The sequence below is a fragment of the Oncorhynchus kisutch genome, linkage group LG17 (genome assembly GCF_002021735.2).
Source record: "Oncorhynchus kisutch isolate 150728-3 linkage group LG17, Okis_V2, whole genome shotgun sequence".
Taxonomy (NCBI): domain Eukaryota; kingdom Metazoa; phylum Chordata; class Actinopteri; order Salmoniformes; family Salmonidae; genus Oncorhynchus; species Oncorhynchus kisutch.
The window spans coordinates 7,725,834-7,747,073 of NC_034190.2; the positions used below are offsets into that span (position 1 = coordinate 7,725,834).

Below are 21,240 nucleotides of genomic sequence, written 5' to 3' on the forward strand. Positions count from 1 at the left end.
AGTTAAATCTAGAATTGGCTTCCTATTTCGCAACAAAGCATCCTTCACTCATGCTGCCAAACATACCCTTGTAAAACTGACCATCCTACCAATCCTCGACTTTGGCGATGTCATTTACAAAATAGCCTCCAATACCCTACTCAACAAATTGGATGCAGTCTATCACAGTGCAATCCGTTTTATCACCAAAGCCCCATATACTACCCACCATTGCGACCTGTACGCTCTCGTTGGCTGGCCCTCGCTTCATACTCGTCGCCAAACCCACTGGCTCCATGTCATCTACAAGACCCTGCTAGGTAAAGTCCCCCCTTATCTCAGCTCGCTGGTCACCATAGCATCTCCCACCTGTAGCACACGCTCCAGCAGGTATATCTCTCTAGTCACCCCCAAAGCCAATTCTTTCTTTGGCCGCCTCTCCTTCCAGTTCTCTGCTGCCAATGACTGGAACGAACTACAAAAATCTCTGAAACTGGAAACACTTATCTCCCTCACTAGCTTTAAGCACCAACTGTCAGAGCAGCTCACAGATTACTGCACCTGTACATAGCCCACCTATAATTTAGCCCAAACAACTACCTCTTTCCCAACTGTATTTAATTTTAATTTATTTATTTATTTTGCTCCTTTGCATCCCATTATTTTTTATTTCTACTTTGCACATTCTTCCATTGCAAAACTACCATTCCAGTATTTTACTTGCTATATTGTATTTACTTTGCCATCATGGCCTTTTTTGCCTTTACCTCCCTTCTCACCTCATTTGCTCACATTGTATATAGACTTGTTTATACTGCATTATTGACTGTATGTTTGTTTTTACTCCATGTGTAACTCTGTGTCGTTTTATCTGTCGAACTGCTTTGCTTTATCTTGGCCAGGTCGCAATTGTAAATGAGAACTTGTTCTCAACTTGCCTACCTGGTTAAATAAAGGTAAAATAAAATAAATAAAATACATTTAGAGTACAGTTCAGAGATGGCATGACACCATGTGCAAAGTCCTTTGTTGGCCAACGTTGTTAAAACCAAAGATATGGATAATAAAAACATACTGTTTAAATAACAAAATAAGATCATTTTTCAAATTATTGAAGTTAATTTGAACATTTTATTCAATATAAACAACCTATTTTGAATGATCTTCCATTCCGTCACTGACACTGACATTATTAAAATAGCTCAGGCAGCTACAGAAAAGTTTCCTCCCTTCGGTAGTTCCATTCAAAGTAAGCTTCCTAACCCCGGGGAGTTCAGAAGTGTTTTTCCACGACACACCTAAAATATGTGAATGATGTTGTATTGTACAGAGCGCTTCAAGAGACAACACGGCAAGCTGAGACGGAGTTGTGGGTGGCAACACAGACAATAGGCGTTTCTGGTTCATGCAAGTGTGAGATTTAAAAAAGGTCTGAATGAAGTTTGAGACAGAGAAACTTTCTTGGTGCTAGTGATTTCGTTTCGTCTGTCTGTATGCTTGCTACGTATTCATAGATATTCAGTAACACATGCAGCGTCAGGACTCTGTTGATTATTGAGAGCACTCGGTGGAGAGAGAGAGAGGGGGCATCCGCGACTCCGTGTCTTGGCACGGGTGTAATCATTAATACAAAACGTTTTGCAACCGGAACCATTTACTACAAACGAAAACGTTTCGCATTAAAACGAGACTTTATATTGGACAAATCCAGCTAGGTCTCTCCCCGTTTCGTTCCGTTTGCTTCCGTTTTGGTTCCTAGTTAACAATACACAACAGGCAATGCTCTGACGTCACAAGTGAGACTCTCAACTAAAGCAAGCCTAAACGAATATATATATAGATTATGGTTCAATCAGTGGATATACTTCCCGGGACAGAGAACTCTTTGTTTGGAGCCAAAATCATGAAAGCACAGGTGGCAGAGTAACCGCAGGACATCGAGGTAATACATTTTACCCCGGCTCTTTTCTGTTGTTGTTAGATTTACTGCAAGGAATTCAGCTCCCCTCCTGTGGGACATAGATAATACTTCTGTTTAAAGTTCTCATCGGCAGTCTCAACAGTTATGTAATGTCTTCTAGACAGCCCAAGTTCAACATTTGAGTTATACACAGCATAAACACTGACATGTGTGGTTATCACGTTAATACACAATTAAAACACCAAGTTAAAAACATAATTAAACATGATAGTATGGAGAATAAATGTTGCTGTTTAAATCAGTTATATGATAGTATGGAGAATACATGTTGCTGTTTAAATCAGTTATATGATAGTATGGAGAATACATGTTGCTGTTTAAATCAGTTATATGATAGTATGGAGAATACATGTTGCTGATGATAGTATGGAGAATACATGTTGCTGATGATAGTATGGAGAATACATGTTGCTGTTTAAATCAGTTATATTATAGTATGGAGAATAAATGTTGCTGATGATAGTATGGAGAATAAATGTTGCTGATGATAGTATGGAGAATAAATGTTGCTGTTTAAATCAGTTATATGATAGTATGGAGAATAAATGTTACTGATGATAGTATGGAGAATAAATGTTGCTGTTTAAATCAGTTATATGATAGTATGGATAATACATGTTACTCTTCACACCAGTCATATGTCATTTAGATGTGGGTCAAGTTGCAGGAAGACCATTTCACTCAAATCAATATTTCAAGTCAGTCGAATCAGTAAAAATCTGCTGAATTCAATGACTACAGTTCATCACATTTTTGCAGCCAAGGGGCCAACACATTAATGTTAATATGTCTCTCATGTCAGTTGAAAACGAATAGGTGGTTTCAATATGTCACATATGAATATCAGAAAAAAAGCTTTCTCGTTAACCCACATTGCATGTAGAGTGGACTTGACAGCATTGGACATAGCAGTTGTTATCATACATACTGCAGCTGGTCTGACTCATGATCTACATCCCAAATGGCACCCTATTCCCTACATGGTGCACTACTCTATGGGCCCTGGTCAAAAAAATAGGGCACTATGTAGGGAATAGGGTGCCATTTGGGACACAGATCATGAGTCCGACCAGCTGCACTCTGTAAAAGTGTACCAATGATATGGAACAGCACACTGTGGTCCGGATGAATTGACCCATTTCACCCATTTTCTGTGATTGTCCAAATCTATCATGTCCAATTCCCCCTCTCTCTGTTTTCATCTTTTATAGGCTGTTCTGGGGTCCTCCCTCCAGACTATTTCTCTCTTTCATCCTCCCTTTCCCTTCACTCTCTTAACTCCACCTGCACATCAGTCCCTCCATCCTTCCTGGTCTCTTAACTCCACCTGCACATCAGTCCCTCCATCCTTCCTGGTCTCTTAACTCCACCTGCACATCAGTCCCTCCATCCTTCCTGGTCTCTTAACTCCACCTGCACATCAGTCCCTCCATCCTTCCTGGTCTCTTAACTCCACCACTGCCATCATGCGACGGTACAGCTCCGAGGGGTCTCTACTCGATATGGATTTCCTGCCACGGAGGAAAGTATCCGCGAAGGGCCACAACTACCACAGCCGGGACGGGGAGTCAGGTACCTGCAACCCCGACCTGGAAGGTGACGAATTGGATGGGCGAACCACCTCTTTCCCCCCTACCCCTATCATCGTGGAGCCTGGAGCCAGCCACGGGAGGGGGGAGCTGAGCAGGGACCACAGCGTCAGTGTGGAGAACTTCACAGAACTGGGGAAGCTAGAGGGTAAGGGATTTCTTGGAGTGGTGAACCTCAATGAAGGATGTAGGGCATATAGTGACGGGCAGTTGGCGCCGGGGACGACGGGCCGCAGCACAGAGAGCGTGGGCAGCGACAACCTGCCACCGCCCTCTCCCTCGCTCTCAACCTCTGGCTTCAGCCCCTTGTCCTTGAAGTCACAGCAACGGTCCCACACCAGAGCCAAGCTGTCAGCAGCCAAGCTACACCTGAAGAGCCTGTTTGGGCAGGTAAAGGGGGATGTGGGAGGTCAGGATCACTAGAGGAGTGGTCCCTGGCAGTGTTTAGGGTATTGGGTGTTTTAGGACTGGCAGTATGGGAATGGATAGCCTGTGTGTGTTAGATGGGTTTTGACTAGGTGCGTTAGTTCTAGATTTCCGGGTGCACCATTTCAGACCATTCCATTGGACCTTGTGAAATCTCTACTCCAATCAGGGAAGTGTATGAGCTAATAAAGAAATGCACCCTTTCTGGTTCCTCTCAGTAGTAATTCCAACCTTGAGATTCATCTGACAGAGTGTTACTTATAAAGAGGTTTTGTTAATGTCAAGGTCACACTAAGTTGACAAAGGATTAAATAATCATGCTCAACAGCACACATTTACCTCAAATATTCTCAATTTGATTTAAATATTGTCACGGATGTGAAACGGCTAGCTTAGTTAGCGGTGGTTCGCGCTAAATAGCGTTTTAATCGGTGACGTCACTTGCTCTGAGACCTTGAAGTAGTAGTTCCCCTTCCTCTGAGACCTTGAAGTAGTAGTTCCCCTTCCTCTGAGACCTTGAAGTAGTAGTTCCCTTTGCTCTGCAAGGGCCGCTGCTTTTGTGGAGCGATGGGCAACGATACTTCGGTGGGTGACTGTTGTTGATGTGTGCAGAGGGTCCCTGGTTCGCGCCCGAGTATGGGCGAGGGGAACGGTCTAAAGTTATACTGTTACACATGCATATTATTCCTGTCATTGTGTAACTCATTAGACACTCATCTAGTCTTTCCTTTTGTTCTTTTAGATAAAAGCATCTGCCAAATGGCAAAACCAATGAATAGCGAGTCCCCCTCCTCTCCTATTTCTCCTATATCATCCACATTGACATCCACTACGTCATGTTTTAATGCTTTAGGTTTGGAATGTTGAATGTTTTTTTTAAATGGCGACAATGACTCGATACAGGAAAATATTGCTCAAACAGAACTTCTTAAAAATGTTGTATATGTGTGTGTGTGTGTGTGTGTGTGTGTGTGTGTGTGTGTGTGTGTGTGTGTGTGTTGACTGTAGGAGTGGCACATGCCAATCATTTCAACTTGGAAACAAACTAATTGTGTCTGTATTTCCAGAGTCCCCATTCATCACATTCCAACCTGTTTAACCCAGAACAGAAAGAACAGAGAGACAGGTGAGGTCATCGACTGTGGGCAATAGACTGTGGGTAATAGACTGTGGGCAATAGACTGTGGACAATAGACTGTGGGTAATAGACTGTGGGTAATAGACTGTGGGTAATAGACTGTGGGTAATAGACTGTGGGTAATAGACTGTGGGCAATAGACTGTGGGCAATAGACTGTGGGTAATAGACTGTGGGTAATAGACTGTGGGTAATAGACTGTGGGTAATAGACTGTGGGTAATAGACTGTGGGCAATAGACTGTGGGCAATAGACTGTGGGCAATAGACTGTGGGCAATAGACTGTGGGCAATAGACTGTGGGCAATAGACTGTGGGCAATAGACTGTGGACAATAGACTGTGGACAATAGACTGTGGGCAATAGACTGTGGGCAATAGACTGTGGGAACTGTGGGCAATAGACTGTGGGCAATAGACTGTGGGCAATAGACTGTGGACAATAGACTGTGGACAATAGACTGTGGGCAATAGACTGTGGGCAATAGACTGTGGGCAATAGACTGTGGGCAATAGACTGTGGACAATAGACTGTGGACAATAGACTGTGGACAATAGACTGTGGGCAATAGACTGTGGGCAATAGACTGTGGGCAATAGACTGTGGGCAATAGACTGTGGACAATAGACTGTGGGTAATAGACTGTGGACAATAGACTGTGGACAATAGACTGTGGACAATAGACTGTGGGCAATAGACTGTGGGCAATAGACTGTGGGCAATAGACTGTGGACAATAGACTGTGGGTAATAGACTGTGGACAATAGACTGTGGACAATAGACTGTGGGCAATAGACTGTGGACAATAGACTGTGGGCAATAGACTGTGGGCAATAGACTGTGGACAATAGACTGTGGACAATAGACTGTGGACAATAGACTGTAGGCAATAGACTGTGGACAATATAATGAGGACAATAGACTGTGGGCAATAGACTGTGGACAATAGACTGTGGACAATAGACTGTGGGTAATAGACTGGACAATAGACTGTGGACAATAGACTGTGGACAATAGACTGTAGGCAATAGACTGTGGACAATATAATGAGGACAATAGACTGTGGGCAATAGACTGTGGACAATAGACTGTGGGCAATAGACTGTGGACAATAGACTATGGACAATAGACTGTGGACAATAGACTGTGGGCAATAGACTGTGGACAATAGACTGTGGACAATAGACTGTGGTCAATAGACTGTGGACAATAGACTGTGGGCAATAGACTGTGGGCAATAGACTGTGGGCAATAGACTGTGGGCAATAGACTGTGGACAATAGACTGTGGACAATAGACTGTGGACAATAGACTGTGGACAATAGACTGTGGACAATAGACTGTGGACAATAGACTGTGGGCAATAGACTGTGGGCAATAGACTGTGGGCAATAGACTGTGGACAATAGACTGTGGACAATAGACTGTGGACAATAGACTGTGGGTAATAGACTGTGGACAATAGACTGTGGGCAATAGACTGTGGACAATAGACTGTGGACAATAGACTGTGGACAATAGACTGTGGACAATAGACTGTGGACAATAGACTGTGGGCAATAGACTGTGGGCAATAGACTGTGGACAATAGACTGTGGACAATAGACTGTAGGCAATAGACTGTGGACAATAGACTGTGGGTAATAGACTGTGGACAATAGACTGTGGACAATAGACTGTGGGTAATAGACTGTGGACAATAGACTGTGGACAATAGACTGTGGACAATAGACTGTAGGCAATAGACTGTGGACAATATAATGAGGACAATAGACTGTGGGCAATAGACTGTGGGCAATAGACTGTGGACAATAGACTGTGGACAATAGACTGGACAATAGACTGTGGACAATAGACTGTGGACAATAGACTGTAGGCAATAGACTGTGGACAATATAATGAGGACAATAGACTGTGGACAATAGACTGTGGGCAATAGACTGTGGACAATAGACTGTGGACAATAGACTGGACAATAGACTGTGGACAATAGACTGTGGACAATATAATGAGGACAATAGACTGTAGACAATATAATGAGGACAATAGACTGTAGACAATATAATGAGGACAATAGACTGTGGGCAATAGACTGTGGACAATAGACTGTGGACAATAGACTGTGGGTAATAGACTGTGGGCAATAGACTGTGGACAAGGTAGCATTCTAAGAGGGAGATGTCTAAAGCAGTCCCTGGCCAAATGGCATCCCATTCCCTACGTAGCCCTTTGGGCTCTGGTAAAGATTAGTGCACTAAATAGGGAATATGAGGTACTTTCCCTGGTAAAAAGTAGTGCACTACATAGGGAATGGGGTGCCATTTGGGACGTATCCTAAGAAGTTCCGTTTGAAACGATACCCATCCGGACCTCATTTACCAAACAGCTGTGGAAATGAGGGGTTGTGTTATCATGAAATCTGATGCCTGTCTCCTCTCTCCCTTTGTCTCCGTCTCTCCCCCCTCTCTCCCTTTCTCCTCCTGTCTCCCTATTTCTCCCTCCCTCTCCCTATCCCTCCCTCTCCCTGTCTCTCCCTCTCACCCCTCTCCAACTGTCTCCCTATCTCTCCATCTCCCTCCCTCACCCCCTATCTCTTCCTGTCTCTCTCCTTACCCCTCCTCTCCTCTGTATCTCTCTCACCCTTCCTCTCCCCCCTCTCCTCCCTAACAGTGATAAAGAGCGGAGGTCTCGCCTCCCGTTGATGCACCAGTGGAGTCAGGTGGGCCACAGCAACGCCAAGTTCAGTCGGGTAGAACTTGATAAGTGGGCTGAATCGCTGGACGACCTCCTGGCCAGTCGGAGTAAGTAGACTAGGACACCCCCTCCTGACCAGTAGACTAGGACACCCTCCTGACCAGTAGACTAAGACACCCTCTCCTGACCAGTACATTAGGACACCCTCCTGACCAGTAGACGAGGACAGCCTCCAGACCAGTAGACTAGGACACCCCCTCCTGACCAGTAAACTAGGACACCCCCTCCTGACCAGTAGATTAGGACACCCTCCTGACCAGTAGACTAGGACACCCCCTCCTGACCAGTAAACTAGGACACCCCCTCCTGACCAGTAGATTAGGACACCCTCCTGACCAGTAGACTAAGACACCCTCTCCTGACCAGTACATTAGGACACCCTCTCCTGACCAGTAGACGAGGACACCCTCCTGACCAGTAGACTAGGACACCCTCTCCTGACCAGTAGACTAGGACACCCTCCTGACCAGTAGACTAGGACACCCTCCTGACCAGTAGACTAGGACACCCTCTCCTGACCAGTACATTAGGACACCCTCCTGACCAGTAGACGAGGACACCCTCCAGACCAGTAGACTAGGACACCCCCTCCTGACCAGTAAACTAGGACACCCCCTCCTGACCAGTAGATTAGGACACCCTCCTGACCAGTAGACTAGGACACCCCCTCCTGACCAGTAAACTAGGACACCCCCTCCTGACCAGTAGATTAGGACACCCTCCTGACCAGTAGACTAAGACACCCTCTCCTGACCAGTACATTAGGACACCCTCTCCTGACCAGTAGACGAGGACACCCTCCTGACCAGTAGACTAGGACACCCTCTCCTGACCAGTAGACTAGGACACCCTCCTGGCCAGTAGACTAGGACACCCTCCTGACCAGTAGACTAGGACACCCTCCTGACCAGTAGACTAGGACACCCTCTCCTGACCAGTAAACAAGGACACCCTCCTGACCAGTAAACAAGGACACCCTCCTGACCAGTAGACTAGGACACCCTCTCCTGACCAGTAAACAAGGACACCCTCCTGACCAGTAGACTAGGACACCCTCCTGGCCAGTAAACTAGGACACCCCCTCCTGACCAGTAGACTAGGACACCCTCCTGACCAGTAGACTAGGACACCCTCCTGACCAGTAGACTAGGACACCCTCCTGACCAGTAGACTAGGACACCCTCCAGACCAGTAGACTAGGACACCCTCTCCTGACCAGTAGACTAGGATACCCCCTCCTGACCAGTAGACTAGGACACCCTCCTGACCAGTAGACTAGGACACCCTCCTGACCAGTAGACTAGGACACCCTCCTGACCAGTAGACTAGGACACCCTCTCCTGACCAGTAGACTAGGATACCCCCTCCTGACCAGTAGACTAGGACACCCTCCTGACCAGTAGACTAGGACACCCTCCTGACCAGTAGACTAGGACACCTTCTGACCAGGTGACTAGGATACCCTCTCCTGACCAGTGGACTAGGACACCCTCCTGACCAGTAGACTAGGACACCCTCCTGACCAGTAGACTAGGATACCCTCCTGACCAGTAGATTAGGACACCCTTCTGACCAGTAGACTAAACCACTCCCTTACCCTTTCATGTTTGCTGATCTGAAGGGCTTTATTCAGGCATAATCTCTGTAGTGGTAAAGCTTCCAACGAAATGCATCCGCTGTACAGATCTACAAACATGGAAGGGTTAGGGCAAAGGTCATCTGGGCATCCCAGAAGGAAAACCTGGCACCAACTACTTGATTAGATTCTTGACCCGTCTGCACGTTTCGGGTCAAGTCTATGTATGTCTATAAAGATACGCACACCTCCCAAAACGTGATTTATCCAAATGACCAGGGACGTTGAAAGAACCACCAGAACAATTGTTGCACCGGAGTGTATACTGGGCACCTGTAATTAAGCAATAAGGGGAGGGGGTGTGGTATATGGCCAATATACCACAGCTAAAAGCTGTTCTTAAAAGCACGACGCAACGTGGAGTGCCGGGACACAGCCCTTAGCCGTTGTATATTGGCCATATACCACAAACCCCAGAGATACCTTATTTGATATTATAAACTGGTTTCCAACGTAATTAGAGCAGGAAAAATACATGTTTTGTCGTACCCGTGGTATACAGTCTGATATACCACGGCTGTCAGCATTCAGGGCTCGAACCACCCCGTTTATAATTAGAGTTGGATGTTGATCTTGTCATCATTGAAGTGTATTGTTTTTCTATGGTCTCTCTTTGAGTTGAGTTTGCGTCCCACAGGCCGCTGACAGATGTTCTGATACCATTTATGTTACGTAGTCTGTCCACAAGAGACTAGGGCTCAGGGAGAATGGGGGTGGGGAGGAAATACAAAGTGTACTCTGATCCTGTTTTCAACCTCAGCTCACGAGTGTCTTGCAGTGTGTTGTGATGTCAGCGCGATAGGGCCGTATGGTCTTTGCGTACGTCATTGGTTGCTGTGTGCTGTTCCATAAAGCTGAGTGCAGCACTAGTTACTATGAATAGATGTGATAGAAAACAGTAAGACCGTTTTAGATTACTGTCTCGAATGATCTGGATTGTGTTCCAAATGTAGGGCTGGGAAATATGGGAAAAAATATCACAATGCATTTGTTCTGTTGACGGTATTTGACAGTATTTTATGTTTTTAGATAATAAAAGTTATCCATTTTGCTTTATGAGTTGTCCGTGACCCTAGAGTGGAAACACATACCTTCTAAAATCATTTCAATGAGGCTTTCTCCATTCTGATTGGTTGAAGTTTGATTGAACAGTACAAACAAAAGTTGATCTGATTTGAGATCATTTCCACTCTGGGCAATAGAATCTAAGCCTTATGTTTAACCAAATATTGCAATTGCAATTTGACTTGCAATTTAGATAAAAAAAACACTTAGGTGACCTGTTGGAATCATGGAAATGATTATTCTAAATCTATAGTTGGAGTGTAATAGTGGGCCCTTTGAATACGTTGTTGTATGACAAGACATTCATAGAATTAGGAATTAAAATACTATTAGAATCTCTATGGAGGCATTATTGACACAGGGTAGGAACCAAAGTGTTGGTCAGTGTTTCCCAGGGGAGTGGGACCCTATAATTGTAGTTTTCTCTTTATGTAGCTAACATATTCATGCTTCGCTTATTCCTCTCTGATTTAGAAGATACTTTTGCACAGACAACAGGCTGATTTAGGCCTACACCAGCACTGGTATCAGCCTGTATTAGCTAGCTACGTTTGCTCTGACTCTGTACATTTTATTAGCTAGCCAGCTAACTAGCGATTTAGTATTAGCGGCTAACACAATTTATTTTAGCCACAACTTGCTAAGAAAAGACAAACTAGCTGTTTGCAAACAGTATGATACACAAACCAAAAGTGGAAAGCACCATTGTTGTCCACTAACGTATTGTTGCATCTGCTCAGTGGTGTGAAGTACTTAAGTTGGGGCGACAGTTAGCCTAGTGGTTAGAGTGTTGTGCCAGTAACCGAAAGGTTGCTAGATCAAATCCCTGAGCTGACAAGGTAAAAAAAATCTGCCATTCTGCCCCATGAACAAGGCAGTTAACCCACTGTTCCTAGGCTGTCATTGTAAATAAGAAGTTGTTCTTAACTGACTTGCCTAGTTAAATAAAAATGCTTGAAAGTACTACTTAAGTTGTTTTGGGGGTATCTTTACTTTACTACATTCTTAATGAAAAATATATACTTACATTATCCCTGACACCCAAAAGTACTTGTTACATTTTCAGTGCTTAGCAGAACAGATTTTTTTTTAAATATCAGAGAGGCGGTAACTCACCAGCATTACGACCAGGAATACGACTTGGATCCTTTGTTTGTACCCCCAGGGCAATTGAACTTATCCCAAAGGCTGCTCCAAAACACCGCCAGCAGAGAAGAGATATTCGGAGTGGACTTCTAGTCTGACACAGGAGGCATGCACACCATCCACCACTTCCGAGTATATTACTCTCTAGTCTTTGGATAATAAAGTAGACAAGCTCAGGGCAAGGATCTCCTTCCAGATAGACATCAGAGATTGTAACATACTCTGTTTCACGGAAACATGGCTCTCGGGATATACTGTCCCTGTCTATACTGTCAGCTGGATTCTCAGTACATCGCACAGACAAGAATAAAGAACTCTCCTGGAAGAAGAAAGGCGGGGTGTATGTTTCATGATTAACTACTCATAGTGTGATTGTGATAACATACAGAAACTCAAGTCATTTTGTTCCCCCAACCTAGAATACCTCACAATCAAATGCCAACGTATTACCTCCCAAGAGAATTCTCTTTGGTTATAGTCACAGCCGTGTATATTCCCCCTCAAGCCGATACCACGGCGGCCCTCAAAGAACTACACTGGACTTTATGCAAACTGGAAAGCAGATATCCTGAGGCCGCATTTATTGTAGCTGGGGATTTTAACAAAGCAAATTTAAGGAAAACGCTACCGAAGATCTACCAACACATTGACTGTATTACTTGTGCTGGGAAAACATTGGACAACTGCTACTCAACTTTTCAAAATGCCTGCAAGGCCCTCCCCCGCCCTCCTTTTAGCAAATCTGATCACATCTCCATTTTGCTCCTCTCTTCCTATAGGACGAAATTCAAACAGGAAGTACCTGTGCTAAGGTCTATTCAACGCTGTTCTGACCAATCGGAATCCATGCTTCAAGATTGTTTTGATCACGCAGACTAGGATATGACAAAGTGGAGTCGCAATTCAACGGCTCAGACACAAGACGTATGTGGCAGGGTCTACAGACAATCACGACCTACAAAGGTCAAATCGGCCACGTCACGGACACCGACGCCTTGCTTTGGACAAGCTAAACACCTTCTTCTACCACAAATAGCCATCACTAACTGGCTTCCACCCGGTTACACAACCCTACACCTTAGAGGCTGCTGTCCTATGTACATAGACTTGGAATCACTGGCCACTTTAATGATGGAACACTGGTCACTTTAATGATGGAACACTGGTCACTTTAATGATGGAACACTGGCCACTTTAATGATGGAACACTGGTCACTTTAATGATGGAACACTGGTCACTTTAATGATGGAACACTGGTCACTTTAATGATGGAACACTAGAAACTTTAATAATGTTTACATACTGCTTTACTCATCTCATATGTATATACTGTATTCTATTCTACTGTATCTTAGTCTATGTATTACTCATCTCATATGTCTATACTGTATTCTATTCTACTGTATTTTAATCAATGCCACTCCAACATTACTCATCCTAATATTTATATTTTTCTTAATTCCATTATTGTACTTTTAGATTGCGTGTATTGTTGTGTATTGTTAGATATTACTGCACTGTTGGAGCCAGGAACACAAACATTTAGTTAGATACTACTGCGCTGTTGGAGCTAGTAACACAAGCATTTAGTTAGATATTACTGCACTGTTGGAGCCAGGAACACAAACATTTAGTTAGATACTACTGCACTGTTGGCGCTAGGAACACAAGCATTTAGTTAGATACTACTGCACTGTTGGAGCTAGGAACACAAGCATTTAGTTAGATATTACTGCACTGTTGGAGCCAGGAACACAAGCATTTAGTTAGATATTACTGCACTGTTGGAGCCAGGAACACAAGCATTTAGTTAGATATTACTGCACTGTTGGAGCCAGGAACACAAACATTTAGTTAGATACTACTGCACTGTTGGAGCTAGGAACACAAGCATTTAGTTAGATATTACTGCACTGTTGGAGCCAGGAACACAAGCATTTAGTTAGATATTACTGCACTGTTGGAGCCAGGAACACAAACATTTAGTTAGATACTACTGCACTGTTGGAGCCAGGAACACAAGCATTTAGTTAGATACTACTGCGCTGTTGGAGCCAGGAACACAAACATTTAGTTAGATACTACTGCACTGTTGGAGCCAGGAACACAAGCATTTAGTTAGATACTACTGCGCTGTTGGAGCCAGGAACACAAACATTTAGTTAGATACTACTGCACTGTTGGAGCCAGGAACACAAGCATTTAGTTAGATACTACTGCGCTGTTGGAGCCAGGAACACAAACATTTAGTTAGATACTACTGCACTGTTGGAGCCAGGAACACAAGCATTTAGTTAGATACTACTGCGCTGTTGGAGCCAGGAACACAAACATTTAGTTAGATACTACTGCACTGTTGGAGCTAGGAACACAAACATTTAGTTAGATACTACTGCACTGTTGGAGCTAGGAACACAAGCATTTAGTTAGATATTACTGCACTGTTGGAGCCAGGAACACAAGCATTTAGTTAGATATTACTGCACTGTTGGAGCCAGGAACACAAACATTTAGTTAGATACTACTGCGCTGTTGGAGCCAGGAACACAAACATTTAGTTAGATACTACTGCACTGTTGGAGCCAGGAACACAAGCATTTAGTTAGATACTACTGCGCTGTTGGAGCCAGGAACACAAACATTTAGTTAGATACTACTGCACTGTTGGAGCCAGGAACACAAGCATTTAGTTAGATACTACTGCGCTGTTGGAGCCAGGAACACAAACATTTAGTTAGATACTACTGCCCTGTTGGAGCTAGGAACACAAACATTTAGTTAGATACTACTGCCCTGTTGGAGCCAGGAACACAAACATTTAGTTAGATACTACTGCACTGTTGGAGCTAGGAACACAAGCATTTAGTTAGATATTACTGCGCTGTTGGAGCCAGGAACACAAACATTTAGTTAGATACTACTGCGCTGTTGGAGCCTGGAACACAAACATTTAGTTAGATACTACTGCACTGTTGGAGCCAGGAACACAAGCATTTAGTTAGATATTACTGCACTGTTGGAGATAGGAACACAAACATTTAGTTAGATACTACTGCACTGTTGGAGCCAGGAACACAAGCATTTAGTTAGATACTACTGCACTGTTGGAGCCAGGAACACAAGCATTTAGTTAGATACTACTGCACTGTTGGAGCCAGGAACACAAACATTTAGTTAGATACTACTGCACTGTTGGAGCCAGGAACACAAACATTTAGTTAGATATTACTGCACTGTTGGAGCTAGGAACACAAGCATTTAGTTAGATACTACTGCACTGTTGGAGCCAGGAACACAAGCATTTAGTTAGATACTACTGCACTGTTGGAGCTAGGAACACAAGCATTTAGTTAGATACTACTGCACTGTTGGAGCCAGGAACACAAACATTTAGTTAGATACTACTGCACTGTTGGAGCCAGGAACACAAACATTTAGTTAGATACTACTGCACTGTTGGAGCCAGGAACACAAGCATTTAGTTAGATACTACTGCACTGTTGGAGCCAGGAACACAAGCATTTAGTTAGATACTACTGCACTGTTGGAGCCAGGAACACAAGCATTTAGTTAGATATTACTGCACTGTTGGAGCCAGGAACACAAACATTTAGTTAGATATTACTGCACTGTTGGAGCCAGGAACACAAACATTTAGTTAGATATTACTGCACTGTTGGAGCCAGGAACACAAACATTTAGTTAGATACTACTGCACTGTTGGAGCTAGGAACACAAGCATTTAGTTAGATACTACTGCACTGTTGGAGCCAGGAACACAAACATTTAGTTAGATACTACTGCACTGTTGGAGCCAGGAACACAAACATTTAGTTAGATACTACTGCACTGTTGGAGCCAGGAACACAAGCATTTAGTTAGATACTACTGCACTGTTGGAGCCAGGAACACAAGCATTTAGTTAGATACTACTGCACTGTTGGAGCCAGGAACACAAGCATTTAGTTAGATATTACTGCACTGTTGGAGCCAGGAACACAAACATTTAGTTAGATACTACTGCACTGTTGGAGCCAGGAACACAAGCATTTAGTTAGATACTACTGCACTGTTGGAGCCAGGAACACAAGCATTTAGTTAGATACTACTGCACTGTTGGAGCCAGGAACACAAGCATTTAGTTAGATATTACTGCACTGTTGGAGCCAGGAACACAAACATTTAGTTAGATATTACTGCACTGTTGGAGCCAGGAACACAAACATTTAGTTAGATATTACTGCACTGTTGGAGCCAGGAACACAAACATTTAGTTAGATACTACTGCACTGTTGGAGCTAGGAACACAAGCATTTAGTTAGATACTACTGCACTGTTGGAGCCAGGAACACAAACATTTAGTTAGATACTACTGCACTGTTGGAGCCAGGAACACAAACATTTAGTTAGATACTACTGCACTGTTGGAGCCAGGAACACAAGCATTTAGTTAGATATTACTGCACTGTTGGAGCCAGGAACACAAACATTTAGTTAGATATTACTGCACTGTTGGAGCCAGGAACACAAACATTTAGTTAGATATTACTGCACTGTTGGAGCCAGGAACACAAACATTTAGTTAGATACTACTGCACTGTTGGAGCTAGGAACACAAACATTTAGTTAGATACTACTGCACTGTTGGAGCCAGGAACACAAACATTTAGTTAGATACTACTGCACTGTTGGAGCCAGGAACACAAACATTTAGTTAGATACTACTGCACTGTTGGAGCCAGGAACACAAACATTTAGTTAGATACTACTGCACTGTTGGAGCCAGGAACACAAACATTTAGTTAGATACTACTGCACTGTTGGAGCTAGGAACACAAACATTTAGTTAGATATTACTGCACTGTTGGAGCCAGGAACACAAACATTTAGTTAGATACTACTGCGCTGTTGGAGCCTGGAACACAAACATTTAGTTAGATACTACTGCGCTGTTGGAGCCAGGAACACAAACATTTAGTTAGATACTACTGCGCTGTTGGAGCCAGGAACACAAACATTTAGTTAGATACTACTGCACCGTTGGAGCCAGGAACACAAACATTTAGTTAGATACTACTGCACTGTTGGAGCTAGGAACACAAACATTTAGTTAGATACTACTGCGCTGTTGGAGCCAGGAACACAAACATTTAGTTAGATACTACTGCACCGTTGGAGCCAGGAACACAAACATTTAGTTAGATACTACTGCACTGTTGGAGCTAGGAACACAAACATTTAGTTAGATACTACTGCACTGTTGGAGCCAGGAACACAAACATTTAGTTAGATACTACTGCACTGTTGGAGCCAGGAACACAAACATTTAGTTAGATACTACTGCACTGTTGGAGCTAGGAACACAAACATTTAGTTAGATATTACTGCGCTGTTGGAGCCAGGAACACAAACATTTAGTTAGATACTACTGCGCTGTTGGAGCCAGGAACACAAGCATTTAGTTAGATACTACTGCACTGTTGGAGCCAGGAACACAAACATTTAGTTAGATACTACTGCACTGTTGGAGCTAGGAACACAAACATTTAGTTAGATACTACTGCGCTGTTGGAGCCAGGAACACAAACATTTAGTTAGATACTACTGCACCGTTGGAGCCAGGAACACAAACATTTAGTTAGATACTACTGCACCGTTGGAGCTAGGAACACAATCATTTAGTTAGATACTACTGCACCGTTGGAGCCAGGAACACAAACATTTAGTTAGATACTACTGCACTGTTGGAGCCTGGAACACAATCATTTAGTTAGATACTACTGCGCTGTTGGAGCCAGGAACACAAACATTTAGTTAGATACTACTGCACTGTTGGAGCCAGGAACACAAACATTTAGTTAGATACTACTGCACCGTTGGAGCCAGGAACACAAGCATTTAGTTAGATACTACTGCACTGTTGGAGCTGGAAACACAAGCATTTAGTTAGATATTAATGCACTGTTGGAGCTAGGAACACAAGCATTTAGTTAGATACTACTGCACTGTTGGAGCTAGGAACACAATCATTTAGTTAGATACTACTGCACTGTTGGAGCCTGGAACACAAGCATTTAGTTAGATACTACTGCACTGTTGGAGCTAGAAACACAAGCATTTAGTTAGATATTACTGCTCTGTTGGAGCTAGGAACACAATCATTTATTTATATACTACTGCACTGTTGGAGCCTGGAACACAAGCATTTAGTTAGATACTACTGCACTGTTGGAGCTAGGAACACAAGCATTTCGCTACACCCGCAGTAACATCTGCTAAATATGTGTACGTGACCAATAAAAATGTATTTGAACGAGCAACAACTGCCCTCCTTTAGTGACAGGGTGAGAGAGAAAGGGAGAGATAGAACTCATGTAGCAAGAGTAAACTTTTTTTTTTTTAAGAGTTACAAATCACATTTAACAAACTAAACATTGAATCCTTCCATTTTTTTGCTGTCTTGATTCATACAGCGTCTCAGAGAATAAGATCAGGTCCATGTCATCTTATTCATTGTGATCTAAAAGGCCAAACTGATCCTAGGTCAGCACTCCTACTCTGAGACGCTTCGTGAATATAGTCCCAGTTCTCAGATTGATTGTTCTACGTGACAAGGGTAATGGGTGGGACCTTGAATCCCAAATGGCACCCTCTTCTCCCTATATAGTGCACCACTTTTGACTATGGACTCTGGTTAAAAGTAGTGCACTATATAGGGAACAGGGTGCCATTTAGGGGACACACGCCGTGACCAAGGAAGATACAGTAATGTCTTGTTTACTTCCTCATTCCTTCTAGAATTTCTCCTGTCCTGTTACTAACACCCGTATTATTCCACCACACCACACACTGTTGTGACAGTTTGTTGTCGTTATCTTGTAAAACAGGTTCAGGCAACCCTGGTCCTGGAGGAGCCCGCAGGTACTTCATGTTTTTTCATTTAACTGACCTGGAAGACCAGGTGTGTTGAATTTAGTCAATTCACTGAACTGATCAATTAGCTCAGTTGTTCAGGTGTGGGCGCCTAGTTAGTACCTGCGGCAGTCCAGGAACAGGGTTTACCTACCCCTGTCGTACGGGATCAAAATAACTAAGGGATGGTGTTTTCAGTGACCTTCCTTTTGATAGTCACATTCCAGGAAAGCTTTGAAAGGGAAACTGTCTAGTGTCCTTGCTCTTCTATGGAAATTGTTGTCAGTTAAAGATAGACCCTAGGTTGTCATGGCTACATGTGCCCCCACATACACACACACACACACCATACTTTAGTGTAGTCCTATTAGAATGTGGAAAACATTCTAGTTACATACTACTACACTGTTGGAGCTAGGAACACATCCTGTTTCAATTGATCATGATTGAGACGTTTCAACAACTTGATTGGAGTCCACCTGTGGTAAATTCAATTCATTGAACATGATTTGCAAATGTACACACACCTGTCTCAGTGCAAAAGCCAAGTCATGAGGTCGAAGAAATAGTCCGTAGAGCTCCGAGAAATGATTGTGTCGAGGCACAGGTCTGGGGAAGGGTACCAAAACATGTCTGCTGCATTGAAGGTCCCCAAACACAGTGGCCTCCATCATTCTTAATTGGAAGAAGTTTAGAACTACCAAAACTCTTCCTAGAGCTGGCCGCCTGGCAAAACTGAACCATCAGGAGGACAAGGGCCTTGGTCAGGGAGGTGACCAAGAACCCGATGGTCACTCTGACAGAGCTCCAGAGTTCCTCTGTGGAGATGGGAGAACCTTCCAGAAGGACAACCATCTCTCTACCAATCAGGCCTTTATGGTAGAGTGGCAAGACGGAAGCCACTCCTCAGTAAAAGGCACACGACAGCCCGCTTGGAGTTTGCCAAAAGGCACCTAAAGACTCTCAGACCATGAGAAACACGATTCTCTGGTCTGATGAAACCAAGATTGAACTATTTGGCCTGAATGCCAAGCGTCACGTCTGGAGAAAACCTGGCACCAACCCTACTGTGAAGCATGGTGGTGGCAGCATCATGCTATGGGGATGTTTCTCAGCGGCAGGGACTGGGAGACGAGTCAGGATCGAGGGAAAGATGAACAGAGCAGAGTACAAAGAGATCCTTGATGAAAACCTGCTCCAGAGCACTCAGGACCTCAGACTGGTGTGAAGGTTGACCTTCCAACAGGACAACGACCCTCAGCACACAGCCAAGACAACGCAGGCATGGCTTCGGAACAAGTCTCTGAATGTCCTTGTAGACCAGCCTGAGCCCGGACTTCAACCCTTCTGCCTCTGGAGAGACCTGAAAATAGCTGTGCAGCGACGCTCCCCATCCAACCTGACAGAGCTTGAGAGGATCTGCAGAGAAGAATGGGAGAAACTCCCCAAATACAAGTGTGCCAAGCTTGTAGAGTCATTCATACCCAAGAAGACTTGAGGGTGTAATCACTGTCGAAGGAGCTTCAACAAAGTACTAAGTAAAGGGCCTAAAATACTTATGTAAATGTAAATTTGCCAACATTTCTAAAAACCTGTTTTCTCTTTGTCATTGTGGGGTGTTGTGTGTAGAGTGATGAGGGGGGAAAAAAAACGCAATTTAATCCATTTCAGAATGAGGCCGTAACATAACAAAATGTGGAAAAAGTCAAGGGGTCTGAATACTTTCCCGAATGCACTGTATATGGAGCCTGTAGACATATAGGCTATATTCCTACATCTCAATGGCTGGGTTTAGACAGGCACTCCATTTCTGATCTTTTTCCCAATTATTGGCAATAATATTGAGCTTATCTGGTTGGCCAAAAGGCAAGTAAATCAAATAAAATGTTATTTGTCACATACACATGGTTAGCAGATGTTAATGCGAGTGTAGCGAAATGCTTGTGCTTCTAGTTCCGACAATGCAGTAATAACCAACAAGTAATATAACTAACAATTCCAAAACTACTGTCTTATACACAGTGTAAGGGGATAAAGAATATGTACATAAAGATATATGAATGAGTGATGGTAATAAACTCAGCCAATGTTCCTTTCAGATTATACACTGTATTGTCCATTCTGATGGAATGGAAATGTCTTTATAGTGATGTGGCTCACACATAGCAATCAGACAGAATACAAAAACAGTCTAAATGATAGCCTGATAAATACAACCGCATAAATACTATCATCAGTCTACTGTTATTGAAATTAAAAGCTTTCTTGGACTGCTTTCATCTACTTTCTATTTACTACCAGGGATTACATGTCATATACAGAGAGAATGATTTCTTTCAGCTTTTATTTCTTTCATCACATTCCCAGTGGGTCAGAAGTTTATATAAACTAAATTAGTATTTGGTAGCATTGCCTTTAATTTTTTTTACTTGGGTCAAACGTTTCAGGTAGCCTTCCACACGCTTCCCACAGTAAGTTGAGTGAATGTTGGCCTATTCCTAAATGTATTTAGAACCATATTAATATTTTTAGGTTACCAGGTGCCTATTTTCAATCACCAGTTGCACAGAGGTATATCCTAATCCGCATCCATCAAAATGGATGCGTAGTGTCAA

At 43.4% G+C, this 21,240-nt stretch overlaps 1 protein-coding gene across 1 annotated transcript in view; it reads left to right on the top strand.

Annotated features, from left to right (window-relative positions):
* The first annotated feature begins 1,251 nt into the window (after positions 1–1,251).
* Positions 1,252–21,240, top strand: part of LOC109882166 (regulator of G-protein signaling 3-like) — a 27,716-nt gene continuing 7,727 nt past the window's right edge. Inside the window, exons 1-4 of the mRNA XM_031795045.1 lie at positions 1,252–1,921; positions 3,172–3,939; positions 5,043–5,101; positions 7,782–7,912. Coding sequence (XP_031650905.1) covers positions 3,427–3,939; positions 5,043–5,101; positions 7,782–7,912 — 703 coding nt within the window. The 5' untranslated portion in view covers positions 1,252–1,921; positions 3,172–3,426. The remainder of the gene's footprint in view (positions 1,922–3,171; positions 3,940–5,042; positions 5,102–7,781; positions 7,913–21,240) is intronic.